At 43.6% G+C, this 16,939-nt stretch overlaps 1 protein-coding gene across 3 annotated transcripts in view; it reads left to right on the plus strand.

Moving 5' to 3' along the window:
• The window catches only part of NT5C2 (5'-nucleotidase, cytosolic II), a 106,740-nt gene extending 91,869 nt beyond the window's left edge, over positions 1 to 14,871 (plus strand). For all 3 annotated transcript variants that reach the window (XM_020967693.2, XM_020967706.2, XM_020967712.2), the window contains 9 exons: positions 55 to 138; positions 2,465 to 2,506; positions 4,565 to 4,672; positions 4,929 to 4,995; positions 5,822 to 5,992; positions 10,046 to 10,097; positions 10,223 to 10,283; positions 10,403 to 10,579; positions 13,439 to 14,871. In XM_020967693.2, coding sequence (XP_020823352.1) covers positions 55 to 138; positions 2,465 to 2,506; positions 4,565 to 4,672; positions 4,929 to 4,995; positions 5,822 to 5,992; positions 10,046 to 10,097; positions 10,223 to 10,283; positions 10,403 to 10,579; positions 13,439 to 13,681 — 1,005 coding nt within the window. In that variant the 3' untranslated portion in view covers positions 13,682 to 14,871. The remainder of the gene's footprint in view (positions 1 to 54; positions 139 to 2,464; positions 2,507 to 4,564; positions 4,673 to 4,928; positions 4,996 to 5,821; positions 5,993 to 10,045; positions 10,098 to 10,222; positions 10,284 to 10,402; positions 10,580 to 13,438) is intronic.
• The last annotated feature ends 2,068 nt before the right edge of the window (positions 14,872 to 16,939 follow it).

Raw genomic sequence — 16,939 nt, forward strand, 5'->3', positions numbered from 1 at the left:
ATTAAAACAAAAGGTAATTAGGCGGTTGGATCTAATTAGCATGCTTTATTTCAGGGGAAGCTACCTTTGCTTCTAAGCCGAATGAAGGAAGTAGGAAAAGTATTTCTTGCTACAAACAGTGACTATAAATATACTGATGTAAGTACTGTTTAAATATAACATTGGTTTATTTGTCTAAACAGAAGAATTGGGTATTTTATGCTGGGTTTTCATTATGTGAATTTTGAAGTTAGTTAACTACCAGTTATCCCAAAGAATATGTTTACAAATATGTAGTTCTCCTGCAGCAGCATGTTTTTCTAACATTTTAACTAGGAAAGAGTAAGGTGGACAAAGGTAGGTTGGCTATGCCTTGGCTGAAGCCTGGGCCAAAGAGACTCTGCAATCTTCAGATTTATTCTCAAAATCTTTGTTTTGGCAGTGATTCTGTTGACAGTGTGCTGCTTGAAACACTTTTTTATTTTGGTTATTTTGAACAGTCATTCTGTATAAATGGCTCTTCATTCTCTTCATCATCTAGTTTGAACAAGCTGTGTTGTTGGGTTTGCTTGTTCCCTTTATGCACCTTCAAACATTGGCACTGCCAGCTGTTGGAAATCCTAGATTAGGAAATAGTAGTAATAGTTGATTATAAATATCAAACTTAACTCCATTTTTGAAAAAAAAAGTTTTCTCAATGCTTAATGTACTCAGAAGTGCTTTATTGTGATTTCATTCTCCTTTCGCTTTTTGGTGAGAAAATGTATAATATTTAGCTATGTTACTACCCAACAATGAAATGCATTAGGCGTTTCTGAGGATGTGCTTGTACTCTCTAGCCCTTACCTTTCCTCCCTCTGTACAGTATTATTTTGATTTGGAAAACTTATTATTTGGATTAAGCGTTCCTTCATAAAACCTGTGATCTCAAACTCAAAATAAAATGTTTATTTTCCACATGAGCCATTTAGTTCTACTTTATTACAAGGCTTGAGTACTCATACCCTTAACTTTAGCCAGTCGTTCTTTACATGACCTTCACAGAGTATAAATTAATTGGTGTAAAACCATACCTGTTAGTGGAACAGCTCCCAAGTATATGCCCTACTGACGAAAGGCCAGTATAATTATGGCTTCATAAGAATTAAGACTTTTAGCCAGTGGCTGTCTCTGGGAATAAGTCTGCATCATTACCATTTGATGTGGGAAGTAAGGTGTATTTTAGAGGCTTAAAGCTACTGGGAGAATAGGGAAGGATCAAGGACACAGTTGTCACTGACCTTGTAAGAGACTCTTTATCACCCAGCTCTTTGGTATTCTTCATGCCCTAGATCTCGGGCATATCACAGCCCAGGCCAGTACACAGGACTTCTCCAGGGATTTCCACTGCTATGACCCTGGAACATACAAAACAGACACACAGGGAAAGATACCCAGGAACCCTAGGACCATACAAATGTAATGTGACCTGGCTATTTTTTTTCTCCTCCTTTTCAAGATATTTGCAACTGTAGCATAATGAGCTAACCTGTGACAAACACAAGCCAAGAGGTTGCTGCTCTCCCTGCTATTGATTATACAAGCTATGGGCAGCTTTGGAGTGCGAGTGAGGCTGGTGGTGTCCTCCAACTCAGCTGCTATGTCTCCCTGGTTTTAGTAAGAGCATTCTCCCTTTGGAAGTGCCTCCGCCCCTTCCTAGAGTGGTGCAGTTGACCTGAATGCCTTAACATGTTCATATAGCCCTTATGTCACCCGCCATCAGCCCCTTTACAGTCATAATAGGGAGTGGTAGGTTCCACAGTGCTTGGTGTCACTGTTAAGGTCTCGTGACCTCTGACATGGATATTTCTAAGAAAACAGGGAAAAGATTAGAAAGTGTTGTACAGGTTGTTGCTATCACTAATATTGAGACTCATGATTGTCTTTACCCTACCCTTTGGTGTTTTCTGTGCCTATAACCTTAGCTCATACCACAAAGGAACATAAACATTGATACACAAGAAAAGCCCAGGTATACCAGGCTCTCAGAACAGCATTATTCTATCACAGAGAAGTAAAACCTGGCTTTCTTGGTCTTCCTTTCAAGCTCTGCAGCAAGAGCATAAGGGCCAGTCTATAGCAAAATGTGGCCCAGAGGTTCTAGCTCTCATTGCTTTTGTCTTCTGGCTGTAGCAGTCTTGGTTTGGGAGAGAGGCTGCTTTCATTAGGGCTCTCAGCAGCAGCTGCTGTGGCTTCTCTAGCTCCCAACTCAGCTGACTTTATTCCATGATTTTGGTAGCAGTATATTGTGATGAAAGCTTTTTTTCTGGCCTCACTTGCCACTATTTCAGGAATAAGGCAGGGGGGAGGTGTTGGGAGAAGAAAATTAATCAATCTTATATTAAAAAAGAAATGTTCTTAGTTTTATGAGGGAAGTGCATGTTCTCTTGTAGAATTTGTATAATTTTGAGAGAAGTTACTTGAACCTTGTTTCTTTGTTTTCCAGAAAATTATGACTTACTTGTTTGATTTCCCACATGGCCCTAAGGTACTGTATACAACTCAACAAGTCATTACTTTAAAAATAATGAATGTGTTTCAGCAACCCTAAAAAATTGGTTCAGGGAATCGGGCCTAGCCAGAGAAGATTGGATCTGAGATTCTTTCCAATTTAAGTTCATTGTTTTCTCATGGTTTACATTAGGAGCAGTCTTGAAACCAGCCACAATAAAGAACTTTAGTATCGGGGCTTTCTAATACATAGACATTCAAGTGGCATTAAGTAAACTGGAATTGACTCTCTGTTTTCAGTTCTTGGTAGAACTAAAAGGGATTTAAAAAATTGTGGCTGTTTATTTGATCTATTTGCTTGGAATAAATAGAGGAAATTTTTAAACCAGGTCATCTTAACTGTTACTAGCTACTGCTATCTAACATACTCGCTTGCTCGAAGACATTTGACAGAAGAATCCCTCTTCCTGATACTCAGCTCTGCTTAGTTCTGAGGAATATAGGCTACTTGAATGCATATTTGTGGATACTTACTAGCTCTGTGTCCAGAGGCCTGGTCACACAACCTCTCTGTAGCCTCAGTCTCTTGATCTGTAAATAGTTCCTCACATGGTTTTGGCTAGTGATTTTGTAAGCATTAAAGTACTGTATTTAACTGGACCTGGACTGTTTGGTGGCAGCAAGAAAGCACAGACTATACAAAATGTGGTTTATACTTTATTACCTTAGCCTGAGAATCCCACTTATACACCCCCCTTCTGGATCAGTATGAGCCCAAGAGAAGCGCTACCCTTCTCTTGGAGGATTTATCTGGCAAACGAAATCATTATTCTGTTCAGTTTGTTCACATCAGTTCTGTCAGTGATCTGCCTTTCAGAGTCAAGTTGTCTAGCTTAGCTATTGATCTACCTCTCAGACCCAGAAAATGCATTTCGGTCTGTGATTTTCCTTTCCATTCTATCCTAAACTGCTTTGATGTTCCTGTCTTGTAGCTGTTGATTAGCTCCTGGTGACAGAAACCTGCTGTCACATACCCTCAGAAGCACTTTCCACTTGTTTTTCCTTAAACATAAATATAGAGTACTCCTCCTTCCCATAGTGAGACTAGTACTAGGAGCATAGAATCACTTCAGATAGTTGCGTCAACCAGGACTTGGCTGTTTTTGCTCTCCAAACTGATGCAGCTCCATGGCGCTCAGGACCTGGTGCCTTCTGACCAGCTCTGCAGGCAAGAGCCCTTGCCTCTGCCTAGCCTAGAGCCCACTCTCCACACACGAAGCGAAAGAGGGCTGCTGAGGATCCACATTTGGATGCCTGTCCTCCTACATGTTCACTTCCTGATATCGCAGTCCCTCTCTGTGAACTTTCCTGAACCGTACCCATCTAATCTCTCATTCTACCCTTCAATTTCCACTTTCAGATGTCACAAACACACCCAAGTTTTGCTTTACTTGTTCATAATCAGTTTCACTGTATCACAAACGTACCCAGGGGCTAGATCTCACTATGTGCCAAGGAATATTAATCACTAGTATCCAGAGAACCTCCCCAACATACTTCCTTAGCCTGGGAGATAATTAACAATTGTTAAATGCACACTTTTTCTTCTCCTACGTGACTGTCTTCCTTTCCTGAGGTATCAACCTTAAAAACCAGGTTCCATTCACAATTGATTTTTAGTGGTGTTAATAATGGTAGCTGACATTTATAGATATTACTTGAAGGTTTGCCAAACACTTGCCTATATTATCTCATTTGGTAGAAGAAAGGGTCATAATTTAAGGTTTTTGGCATCTCCTAGTTGCTCTTAGAAGTGTAAGCTTTCTCATGGACATGTGACTGATTCAGGTGCCACCTGTGTGTAGCCTTTCTGAGTTCCCAAGCATTAGTGAGCTTCCTCCTTAGATTGCCTGTGTATATGTTGTGTTCCCTTCAGTAAAATGTAAGGCCCTCAAGAGTAAAGACTGTCTTGTTTGTTTGTTGTTGGTGTCTCCAGCACCTAGTACTACAGTGCTTAATAAATGGTTGCTAAATTGAATTAAATTGAATGAGGACAGACAGAGGTTTTGACTTCTAATGTCTGCTTCTTCTCCAGCCAGGGAGCTCACATCGACCATGGCAGTCCTATTTTGATTTAATCCTTGTGGACGCACGAAAGCCGCTGTTCTTTGGAGAAGGCACAGTCCTGAGGCAGGTGGACACTGTAAGTCTAAAGGATAATGTGTCTGATAGCATCTCCTGACTGACAGAACAAGTGTTCCTATCTCTGTTTTGAAATTCCTTGAAGAGTTTGAGCATTTTGTGCAATAGAACAAACTCTCTTTGTATTCAGAAGAGTGAGAGTTGACATTGGATTGACAGTCTGTAAAGAACTGAAAAGAGGAAGGGGGGGTGGTCAGAGTGGAGATTGAGATAGAGGGTAGGTGGAAAAGAATCATAAAGTTTTTCTTTTCACACAGAAAACTGGCAAGCTAAAGATTGGTACCTATACAGGCCCCCTCCAGCATGGAATTGTCTATTCAGGAGGTAGGTCATGGATTTTCCTTTTGTTTAATGTAAAATGCTTTACTGCAATCCCACCTTGATTTTCTAGTTTGTCCCTTGTTTATTGCACTAGTAGTTTCTACTCCCCATTCATTGAGTGGACGTGTGCAGCAGTTGGCCACCTACTAGGATTTATAAATTTCCCTATAAAGATTAAGGGAGAAAGGCCTGTGAAGCCGTTCAACAGATCTTGGGCTCTTGGCAGACTTCCTGCCTGGATCACAGACCTGCTTCTCCCACTTTCTTGAATCTAATTCTCAATTCAGTAACTCTCTGTGGAGTACTTACTATGCACATCTTCATCTTGTGCTTCTCACGGTGATGCAGAGACGTTTGTGTTGGTTTTCGTGGTGCTCCTAAGGAGTGAAGGAAATGTGTACAAGTGAAGACTCGATTACAAGCCACTAAGCAAATCCGTTGCAGCACAAGGTCATTGTCAGGTTGAGGCTGATCGTCTTTTTGAGGGACATAATCATTAAAGCCAAGTAACGTTAGTATCTGTATTCATTGTTGCTAGTGAATTGTGGTTGTTCTGAACGGTAGTTTTAAGATCGGTAGAAGTCCTCCAGTGGGGTAGAGTTTGCTTGGGCACTTCCCATAAAAAGGCCCATGTCTTTCAGACACAGTACTCTTTGGCTGCCTCCTACATCCTGCCCTCAGTTGCTTATAGTCATGTATGATGACCTGTCATGCCTGTTGTTTCACCACAGTAACAGGTAGACTTGGTATAACTGGCCTCTTGGCTTGGACAAGAGAACATTTTATTTTGTCCCTCAGGGTTCTTCCTAATGTTTCCCTTGCTCATCAGGTTCATCTGATACAATCTGCGACCTGTTGGGGGCCAAGGGCAAGGATATTCTGTATATTGGAGACCACATTTTTGGGGATATCTTGAAATCAAAGAAACGACAAGGGTGGCGGACTTTCCTTGTGATTCCTGAATTGGCACAGGAGCTGCACGTCTGGACTGACAAAAGTTGTAAGAAGCCATTCCTTATCCTTCGGGTTTTTTTCTGCCTTAATGGTGCTGAGGGGCTAGCTGTGGGATGATTCCTTTTTTTTTTGACACACTGCTGTCTGTGGGAGGGAGTTGGTATTGTAAGTTACTTTGGTCAGGTCCCCTGCTGTTTGCCTTTGAAGTTTAAACTTAGGTTATCCTAGCTCATGTTAAGTGAGCAGCTTCATTAATATTATGTTTTCCTTATAAGCTTGAGTTTTAACACTCTTCCGTGTACATTGTATTATGAAATCCAGGTCTTAGATTCTGGCTTCCTTTGTGCTCTCTTATGTTTATGAAAAGAGTACTGGACTTTCAACCAGAAGAATTCTGCATTCTAATCCTGCTTTTGACACTTAGCGGAAGTGTAACTTTTAACTTCTCTGCACCTGCGAACTATTGGAACAGCTTAGTAATGCCTAGAGGAATCCAGGACAGCTTCTTAAAGGAAGGGAAGGATTCAAGGGAGCCGTGCAGAACAACAGCTTGTCCCAGTCAGTGGCAGGATCAAGCTTGGGAAATACCTAATAGGATAGTTTAGGTAGAACATAGTTTGTGAAGATGAGTTGTAGAAATAAGCCTGAAAAACTAAGTTGTGTCTGAGTTTGCAGGGATTTAAATGCCAGGATAAGGAGCTTGTATTTTATCCTGAGGGCAAAAGAGAACCGCCAAATGTTTGTGAGCAAGAGATTAGTGCGGTCAGAGCTGCGCCTTGGGAAGCTTATTTTGGCTCTGGAGGATAGATTAGAGAGGGGAGGAGGGTCAGGAATCAAGGAGGCCTATTAGGAAGAAAGTATTATGGGCCAGGAGAGAAGGAATAAGGGCTTGAATGAGGGGAGTGACTATGGGAAAAGAGAGAAGAGGATAGGTGTGAGAGTTACCTAGGGGACATCCAGGAGGAGAGAAGAAGGAGTCCAGTCTGGAGCACAGACAAGCAGTTAAAGCTGAAGATATGTCGATTTGGAATCATAGATCTATATACAGATGACACTTGAACTCTGGGAATTTGTTGAGCTTTTCAGCTGGAGACTGACAAGGAATGGTCAGGCTGGAAGAGAACCAAGAGAGAGCATCGTCATGGAGCTAAGTGGAGAGTGGACCGTCAACTCCATTAGCTGCTGAGAGATCAGGGGTGGGGGAGGAAAGCCAAGGAAGAAGCCCCAGGTGGTAGTCCTTCTGAGCAGTGTCAGTCCAGAGGCAGGGTTAGAAGCCAGACAGCAAAGGATTAAGAAGTGAAGAGGTCGTGAGGACATGGGAGCATTGAGTAGAGCTAATTCTTTCTATCTGTTTGTCACAGGAAGGAAAGAGAGACATGAGACAGCTCCTTGAGGGCCAAGTGAGAGCCTTTTAAGGCTCGAGTAGATCTAAGTACGTTTATAGGCTTCAGGGAAAGTGCCAGTAGGTAGGAAAAGAGAAAAAAGGGGAGGAGAAAGGGAGAATGGAGTCAGAAGCACAGGTGGAAGGGTTGACCTTGGCATGGAGAAGGGCCACCTCTTCTTCAGAGAAAGGCATGAAATAAAAGAGACTGAATAAAACCTGTCTAGGTTTTTAGATACAGAGTTAGAGAGAAGGAGAAACTTGCAGTGCACTTTTTTTCTTCAATAAAATAGGAGGTGAGAGTATCTGCTTAAGTGGTAGGATATAGAGGAGATGTTGATGACTTGAGAGAAGACTTGGACCACCGAAGGGACTGGGACAGAGAGTCATTTAATGACAAATGGTCTTTACCGTGCAGCAGTGAGGTCCCAGGTGGGATGAGATAACTTGAATTTGTAGTGGAGCAAGTAACTGGGCAAGGCGTTGAGACTTCCTCTAGTGCTATTCTGCAGCTAAGGATCATGAGCAGACAAAATAGAAGGCAGGGGGAGTTCTAGAGCAGAGCATTGGCAGTGTCCATCACATGGCAGGACAAGGGGGTCAGAGGAGCTAAGGCAGAGGGCAGTCTGTAGTTAAACTGACCAACTCCAGGGGCTCTGGCCTGGGACACTAGGAAAGGCTGATGGACTGCATTCTCTGGGGAGAAGGAAGACGGGTCAGGTTTGAGGCAGTATAGGAGATGGACAGAAGGTTGTGATCAGAGAGGAAAATTTCCAAGTTCAAAATCTTGGAGGTGGCGTAGTTAAGAATGAAGGTACTATATAGAGGAGGACTTGGCAAACTGTGGCCTCCTGTTTTTGTAGGGCCCATGAATGGCTAAGAATATGGTGGAGTTTTTGGTTTGGGGTTTTTTTTTTTTTACATTTTTAAGTAAGATTTTATTGTATTTTAAAATGTAAAAACCACCCTTAGCTCAAAGGGCCTACAAAAACAGGCTGTCAAAAGTAGTTCACTGACCCCTGACCTAGAGTATGACCATCCCTATGGGTGGCCAAGGGGTAGTCTCCAAGTAGGCAGCTGATGGCATAGTGGAGCACAATGTGCTCGTCCCTGTCTGTACATGATGATTTGAGCCAAAGGAATGTCAGATTTGTATTATCTCACCAGCACATTCTTTCTTCATTTCTTCATTCATTCATGCATTCAGAATAAGCATTTATTAACCATTTATTTATTTATATGCCAGGTCCTTAGTTAGGCTCTAGATGGCCTAATCCTTGTTCTCAAAGAATTTACAATTTAATAAAGACTTATAAACAAGTAACTGGGGGGATGTGATGAGAGTATAGATGGCATCTGGCCAAAGTACTAGGAGAGATTGGATGGAAGAGAGCTCGCTTTCAGCTGAGGGAGATGAGGGAAGGCTTCATGGAGGAGGTGGCCTCTGAACTGGGCCTTAAAGGAGAGGCTTCTTTAGGTAGAGAGAGAAGGAGAAGACGCTAGGGGGCGTGTTGGGGAGAGCTCCGGGCCTGGAGCCGGATTCATCTTCAGAGTTCTGATCTGACCTCCGACACTCCAGTATCTTTGCCAAGAAAACCTCAGCTGGGGTCACAGAGAGTCGGGCACGACTGAAATGACCGAACAACAACAGGAGGAGGGGAACGTGTTCCATTCATGGGATGTGGTGTGAATAAAGGGACAGAAACAGGAGACAGCAGGACAGCATTGGGAGAAAGACTGGAGTTCAGCTTGAATGGGATAGAGTATGGGAAGAGGAGGAGGAGGAGACAGGGCTGGAGAGAGCTTTGAAAGCCAGGCTGAGGAAGTCATCCTGGATTATGTAGGGAGTGTGGAACCATTCAGAGGTTTTGAGTAGGCAGGTGATGTGGCAGCAGAAGAGTGCACAAGCAGCACTTGGCCCAGAGAGGGCTAGATTGGAGACAGGGAGCAGCAGCAGGGAAGGAGAAGAGATGAGGGCCTGAACCTGGACAGTGGCAACGGGATTGAAAAGTTAAAGGGACAAATGTGAGAGACTGAGAAGACATTCAGCAGGACTTGGTGACTGTTTGGCTGTGGGAGGGGCAGGAAGGGAGAGCGCTACAGATGACCGACCTTTAGATGACTGAGGGGTTGGTGGTGCTGTCACCTGACGTTGGAGAAGCTGGGGAAGAGCAAATTTAGAGGGGAGGATGAATACCCTTTTGGACATGTTAGTTTTAACTGCTGAGCAGATATCCAGGTGGACATTGAGCAGGCAGTTGGAGAGGCAGTGCCATAACTTTGAGGGGAAGGGTGGTGGAAGGAACATAGGTCGATGAATGAAATGCATACAGGTGGTGAAGAGAGCCATGGGAATGGCTGGAGTCATCAAGGTGGAGTGAGTGTAGAGAGAAGACAGGGAAGGATCAAGGACAGGACCTTGGAGCCTCCTCAGGAGTAAAGGGAGGGAAGAGGACCAATGAAAAAAACCAGAGAGGGAGAGAAGGGGCATCAGTGGGGCCAACTGCTGCAGAAAGAGCAAGGAGGATGGCGTCTGTCCGGGGGCCTCTTGGCAGGGGATGAGAGTGGCCATGCTGCATGTCAGCTCCAGGCTTTGTTTTTTGTTCTTTGCTGTACTTTCTTCATCTTAGTTTTAGCAGCAGCTGGAAAATTGATGCTTCTCCTTTTTCTTTGTAAATGATGTAAAATATTTTCATTTCTTATTCCAACTCTACCTAGCACTTTTTGAGGAGCTGCAGAGCTTGGATATATTTTTGGCAGAACTCTATAAGTGAGTATACTTCCTTATTTCTTGTTAAGAATGTTTTCCCTTTAAGAGAGTCCCTCTGGACAGAAAGAACCTAATTAAAGGAATGTGCATCTAAAGATTTCTGTTGGATTTTTATTTGCTCCCAGGCACCTGGACAGCAGCAGTAATGAGCGCCCAGATATCAGCTCCATTCAGAGACGAATTAAGGTATAGAGTGGGAGTGTCTTCAGGATTATCATTTTTTTTTAAAGTGAATTCATTTTCTAGTTTTCATATTCCTTGTATCAACAGAGTACCCGAGAATGAATCTTGTTTTATGCTTTTAGAAAGTAACTCATGACATGGACATGTGCTACGGGATGATGGGAAGTCTTTTCCGCAGCGGCTCGAGGCAGACGCTCTTTGCCAGTCAGGTGATGCGCTATGCAGACCTCTACGCTGCCTCTTTTATCAACCTCCTGTATTATCCATTCAGTTACCTCTTCAGAGCTGCTCATGTCCTGGTAAGTTCACATATTTCCAAGGTGTGTTGTTCAACATACTCGTGTTTTCAGACCAGGGTTTGCTACCAGTTTTGTTGGATTGAACAGGAGACAGAGTCGGGATTTTAGAACAGAAGGGGACCCTAGAGATCATTTAATTGTAGTACAAGTGAGGACACAGAGGCTCACAGCTGAGATGTCAGAGAACCTGAGACTAGAACCACTTTTCTTAATTGTTAGTTCTGTGATCTTTGATTAATTTCTGCCTTCCAAATAGAGTCTGTGATCCCTAGAAGACCTAAACATAGTGTCAGTTGTAAAGGCTCTGATCATCCCATCCTTCTCTATGACATACGTGTGTGTGTGTGGTGTGTGTGTGTTGTGTGTGTGTGTGTGTATCTTATCCTGGCCTTATCTAGGACTTTCTATATTATACACAAACACACGTAAACATATGGGTGTGTGGGGGGTGTCTTCACATGTCCCAAAGGAAGCAGATCTCTTCAGCAGCCACATTGTCATTCAGGGATTGAGCAGGCATACCCTGGTATGAATGGCTAGCCTTAAGGTGGAGTTAGATTGGTTTAGGAAGAGAAATTGTCTGGACTGCAGAGGCCAACTAGTACGGCACCCTCCTTGTATAAATGAAACTGAGGCCCAAAGAGGTTCGGTGACTTGCCCAAGGTCAAGCGGATACTAAGTGTCACAGCTGGGCTGTGACCCATGGCATCCTCAGATTCCATTGCTCTTTCCATGGCACCACTTAGGTCTAAAGAGCAGCCTGTCTCAAGTTCTCTAACGTTATATAAATAAGGGCCCAGAGGAGGATGTTTCATCATTTTTTTCTTGATCCTTACCTAATAAGTTGCTTAGTAGACTACAGAGAGATTCTTGATTTGAGTGGGGAGAAACAAGGTAGAGTGGAATGACCATGGGATGTATCTGAGGTTTAGTTATTTGGGCCCTGTGGAGGTGCTGAACATATCTGTGACTTATATGAAGAAGGACTTCCTAAAATCTCACCTCCGGCCCACCTCTCAGAATGCCTCTTAAGCTAAGAAAAGAGGACTAGAACAATGAATAGACCTTGCAGACAAGGGTCTTCCTTACTAGACGCATTTGATGAAACTAGTTTAGGAGAATTAAACCCTGTTTGGGGGCCGGTTATCCATTGTCAGAGGTCCTGCTGACAAAGCTTATTGATCTGTAGTCATGTAGATAAGAAGCAAGCCTTCTTTATTCTAGCTGAAGGTTAAAGGTTAGCTGAAGAAAGTCACATGTTTGGGGAAAAGGCATATTTCTACTAGGCAAAAGGAATAACATGCGATGTTATAGATTTTAAAGTTTGGCGGAAGAGTTTTTACGTATGTGTGAATTTTGCTTAAAACTCTCAAAAAGGGCCAAAGAGGGAAAAAACAGGATTCCAATTCTCCAGATAATATTCTTTTACCACATGTGATGTTTGGGGGGTGGCACCATGATGTAGTGAATAAAATACTGGACCTGGAGTTCGGGAGATAAAGTCACTTAGATTCTCTCTTCCTCAGTTTTCATCTACAAATGGGGATAATAAAATGCTTTACATTTCAGGTGTTAACATACATGTCTGTTGTGTAAGTAGTAGTGGCTGTCATTGTTATTATAAAGTGAGCTCAGAAGGTTCCAGCCACTGAGGATTGGTGGTGAAGGTACAGAGGAGCCCTGGGGAGGGATACTCTTGCCTTGCCCAGTGGAGGAAGACGCTGTAACTCTCTTCCAGTGCTAGCCACCAGATAGATCACGCTTGGGTCTGTGAATCTTGAGAGTCTTCAAGGAGAAAAGTACCATCAGCTAAGAAGGGGACTAGTCTCTGAAAGACCCCTGAAGGAATCTTCTTTGAAACAAACAGAGCCTAAGCTGCCTGAAAGAGGGGGAGAATGTCCACCTCGCCTTGTTTGCTTCCACTTCCAGGCAGAGAGTCTGATAGAACTACAGAAACTGGTTTGCTGAGAGGATGGGGGTGAGAGAGTGGTGTACATCTTTGAATAGGTCAAGTCCTATGGAAAAAACATTTTCCAGAACTCTTAATGATATGATTGAGGTGCTTGCTGTATAGTACCAAATTTATGTACCTCTTGAGAATTTCACTGTGCAGTGACAACTTGTGTGACTGTTACCCAAGGGACCAGGCCGCATTAGAATGTCTTTGGAATTCATTTGTCTGAATGGCAGGAGTCACAGAGAGGAAGGTTTTCTCGCTGATGGCCAGGATGGACAACCGCTTGCCCCGTTTGGGGGGAAATGCAGTAACTTTGTCATCACCAAAGCTGTGTGGCACAAAGCAGGCAGTCTGGGCACCACCACTGATGGTGCAGTCTTGGACAAGTCATATAACCTTGTTAAATCTCAGTTTCCCCTCTGTATAAATGGGAGTAATCCTCTTTACATGAGGAGAAAGAGGCAACAGTTAGAAATTCTTTTAGCTGTGAAACAACACTGTTTAAATGTATTTCATTATTTTTTCCAAAAGCTACTGTATTACTTGTGCTGGAGTGTATGAGGTCCTCCTCTTCGGCTTTTGAGAGAAATGCAGTCACCACATGGTGCACTCCCAACACCTGGTGCTGATGTTTCCTACGTAGATTTATGCTTAGTACAAAGTGAGCCATTTTTGCTCTCTCCTTGCCCGTTGGTCCACCAGTTTCAGTCAGGAGGAGAGCCCTGTTTTTCCCTCAACAGTAGCTTCAGGCCCTCCCCTATAGGAGTACTTAGAAGTCTGTGCAGTCCATCATCTTGCTGACTGTAGTTGTCATTCTGGGTGGCCAGTGACTGAGGAGCGGGGGGGTTGTGGAAGCAGACACAATACCCTGCCTGCTTTCTGAGCCTTCTGCTTTGATCTAGATGCCTCATGAGTCAACAGTGGAGCACATCCACGTGGACATCAATGAGATGGAATCCCCCCTCGCCACGCGGAACCGCACGTCTGTGGATTTTAAAGACACCGACTACAAACGGCACCAGTTGACACGCTCCATCAGCGAGATCAAGCCTCCCAACCTTTTCCCACTGGCCCCCCAGGAGATTACACACTGCCATGATGAGGATGATGATGAAGAGGAGGAGGAGGAGGAGGAAGAGGAGTAAGAAAAAAGGATCAAGAAAACGACGAACTCTCCAGTGAACCAGCTCTGTGGGGGCTCAGCAGGAGGGGGGTGGGCCCCTGTTTGGGTTCTTGGTGGGCTTTGGGGTGAGGGGACTCCACCAAAGGTACATCTGGAAAGTTTCTGAAGAAGACTTAAAACTATTCTAATCATAGTGAGCCTTGTTTTAGTTTTCTGTATCTACACTCTGCAGATGGTTCAAATTCCAGCAGAGTCTGTTTGAAAGAACTGAGGGTGAATTCAGAACCAACTGCATGCTGGTGGCTCCCTCCTGGCACTGGTCATGACACCGCCTCCTCGTCCTTTCCATTAATGATGTGTTACCCTTGGTTTCTATCTAAATAACTGGACAGCAGTGGAGGATCGTGGGGGAGGGTGAGCCAAGCAGGGAGGCAGCCAGTCTGAAGACGCTGCATGGGGGCACATCGTGCTGCTGCTTCTGACCCGTCCTTTTCAGTGCATTACACAGTATTGTATGTCAGTGGAGAAATGTATGTTTTTCCAATACCAAATTTAGTCCTTTGTGAAGCACAAGTTTTCCTTTCGAAGCTTTTCAGCATCCTGAATGGCTCTGAGTCAGTAGCTTAGAAATGCTTTTGGTCTGTGTTTTAGATTTGGTTTGGTAGCGCTTCCTAATTTTCAGCATCTGACATGGGCTGCATGTATCCTGTTCTCCTTCCGATAGTGCAGGCTGCTGCACGCTCACGTTTGCACCCTGACAGCACAGAAGCCAACTCTTTCTCCAAAGATATTTTACAGAGTCAGTCTGATAAACCCCCCAGCCCAGCCCAAAGACTTGAATAAACAACAGCCCTTAGAAATGGGCAGGGAGGATTCCTTTTCTATCCCAACATGTGAAATCAGTGATGTTAGCGGTAGATGTAGCCCAGGGCACAATCAGTGTAGACACACTCCACTACTCCAGAATGAAACCTTTAGTTATTGACTTGTAGAGCAAGTGTAAATCACTACTCACTGCACCCTCAGAGTCCACCCCCACAGCAGCTCGCTGGCCCCAACAGATACAGGGGGGCCTTGTCGACAATGAGAGTCTGCTTTTTGTTTTAATATTTTCTGCTTTTATTTTTCTTCCAATCTTCTGTCAGTGGTCAGCAGGGGAGGGTAATGGGGTTAGCATCTCTAGAATTCAATAAAGTGTAATGTTTCTAATAATGACTGTGACCCTTTCATATAGTAACAACTGAATGTCTCCAGGTACATTTTAGCTTTGACATAGTGACATCCATTTTTGACACAGCCAGATTCCAAAGGGTTTGTGTGACAAAGGAAATGCTAAATGTGTAACAAAGATGTTCTTCTCTCCTTTTGATTAAGTAGAACATAGGCTGCCGCAGGTTATACTTGTTCACCAACATATGCTCTTTGCTGGTAACCAACATGGATTATTTTGAACCATTGTGAATTTTTAGAAGAATAAGCAGATTAGAAAAACTGTCACAGATGTGAAAGTAGACAGCGATGAAAGGTGAGCGCATGCAGCGGCAGGCAGCTCTTCATATTTTCTGGTTTTGGTGAGGGTATGTTGTCAGTAGTTTTCAGTGCTGTCTGACTCTTTGTGACTCCATTTGGGGTTTTCTTGGCACTTCTCTGCCATTTCCTTCTCTAGCTCATTTTACAGATGAGGAAACTGAGGCAAACAGGGTGAAGTGATTTGCCCAGAGTCACACAGCTCGTGGGTGTATGAGGCCAGATTTGAGCTCAGGAAGATGCGTCTGTCTGCTCTATCCACTGCGCCACCTAGCCGCCCCATTAGTGAGTGTATATGAGTCACCAAAGCCCAATAGTTTCTATAAATAACAATAGAGAAGTAAAATTTACCTAAAGTACAAGAGTGGCTCCAGTTTTATGCCAGAATTGCATTTTTGCATTTATAGCATATGTTATTCTCTTCACTAGAACAAGAGCTCATTACCTTCCTTTTGCCTTTTAACTTCTTCCACTGTAGATTAGAGCATTATTAGTATTAAGCTCTCCACCAAATGTATTACAGATTCAAATGAGCCCTTGGCAGTCAGTCCCTACCCTGGGCTGAGAAATGGAAACAGAATAATGAAATGTCCTGGCTTAGGGAGTCTGAAGCCGGATTCTGCAGAACCTCTGTCCCTTGACAGCTTGATGTTACTTCTGTCTGTGCTTCCTTGGGGTGGATGTAGAGGACCCACAACGGTGCTTTTCACAGGCAGCACGGCTCGGGGAGGCTGGGATCAGGCAGATGCAGACAGACTGGATTTCTGCGTTCTCCTCTTCTCTGCTGTCTCTTACAGAACCTGAACCTTTACTCCTCATCATCTGGTTTCTTTAGCAGGGAAAAAAGACTGCAGGGTGCCAAAGTGTTTAGTTTTTTGGGTTTTTTTCTCCCAATTTGGAGGTTTCCAGTGTTCCTCTTTGGAGGTGGCAGCCCTTTCACTTGGGAATCAGACTGAAGCTTCTGAGGACCTAGCTGGCGCTTGATCATTTAACTGGAATCGCAGGCACCCCTTTCTCTAACGAGAGAACCAAAGATGCTAGACTGAACACGTCATGATGGCAGTGTGTCTCATACCTGCCAAATATTTCTGAAATATCCAGCAGCTGCTTAGAGAGAAGAAAAAAAAAACTTCCTGCACTTGTCAGGAGGAAATGGTTACCTCTGAGTGGGGAAAAGCGGTTGGGTTCTGTGCTTTTCTTTCCAGGTGACCAAAGCAATTAGTGAGTATTGTTGTGGTTAGTATATTTCAACAAAGTCCTGAATTTATTAAACTAAGAAAATTAATGCCAAAGTTGCCCTTCTTCAGAGCTTTCTTGCTCTAATCACAGCTATTAATACAAAAGGCCACAGTGTGGGGTGGTGGAAGGTATAGATAAAACACCTTGGCTCAACTCTGACCTCTGTCACTTAACTTTGTGTGGCCTGTGGCACATCACTCAACTTCTCTGATCCGTGAAATGAGTGGACTGGATTATGTGAGCTATCTTCTAAGCCCCCTTCTAAACACTAAACCTAGAATGCTACACCATAAGGATTAGGTTCAGACCTCCTTCACAGAAACGCTAATGCTGCTCAGAGGAAAAGTTAGACATGAGGTTCAGAAAGTCCTGTGACCATGTTTAGTGATTTCCAACTCAAGTTTATTTAAGAAATACTTTGTCGACAACTCTAAAGTCTCCACGGTTTTTATAGGACCAACAGGGAATCTTAAAATACTCTGTCTTTGACCACAAATAGCCCAGTTGCAAACAA

This window comes from Phascolarctos cinereus, unplaced genomic scaffold (assembly GCF_003287225.1).
Source record: "Phascolarctos cinereus isolate Bilbo 61053 unplaced genomic scaffold, phaCin_HiC Scaffold_3;HRSCAF=262, whole genome shotgun sequence".
Lineage (NCBI taxonomy): Eukaryota > Metazoa > Chordata > Mammalia > Diprotodontia > Phascolarctidae > Phascolarctos > Phascolarctos cinereus.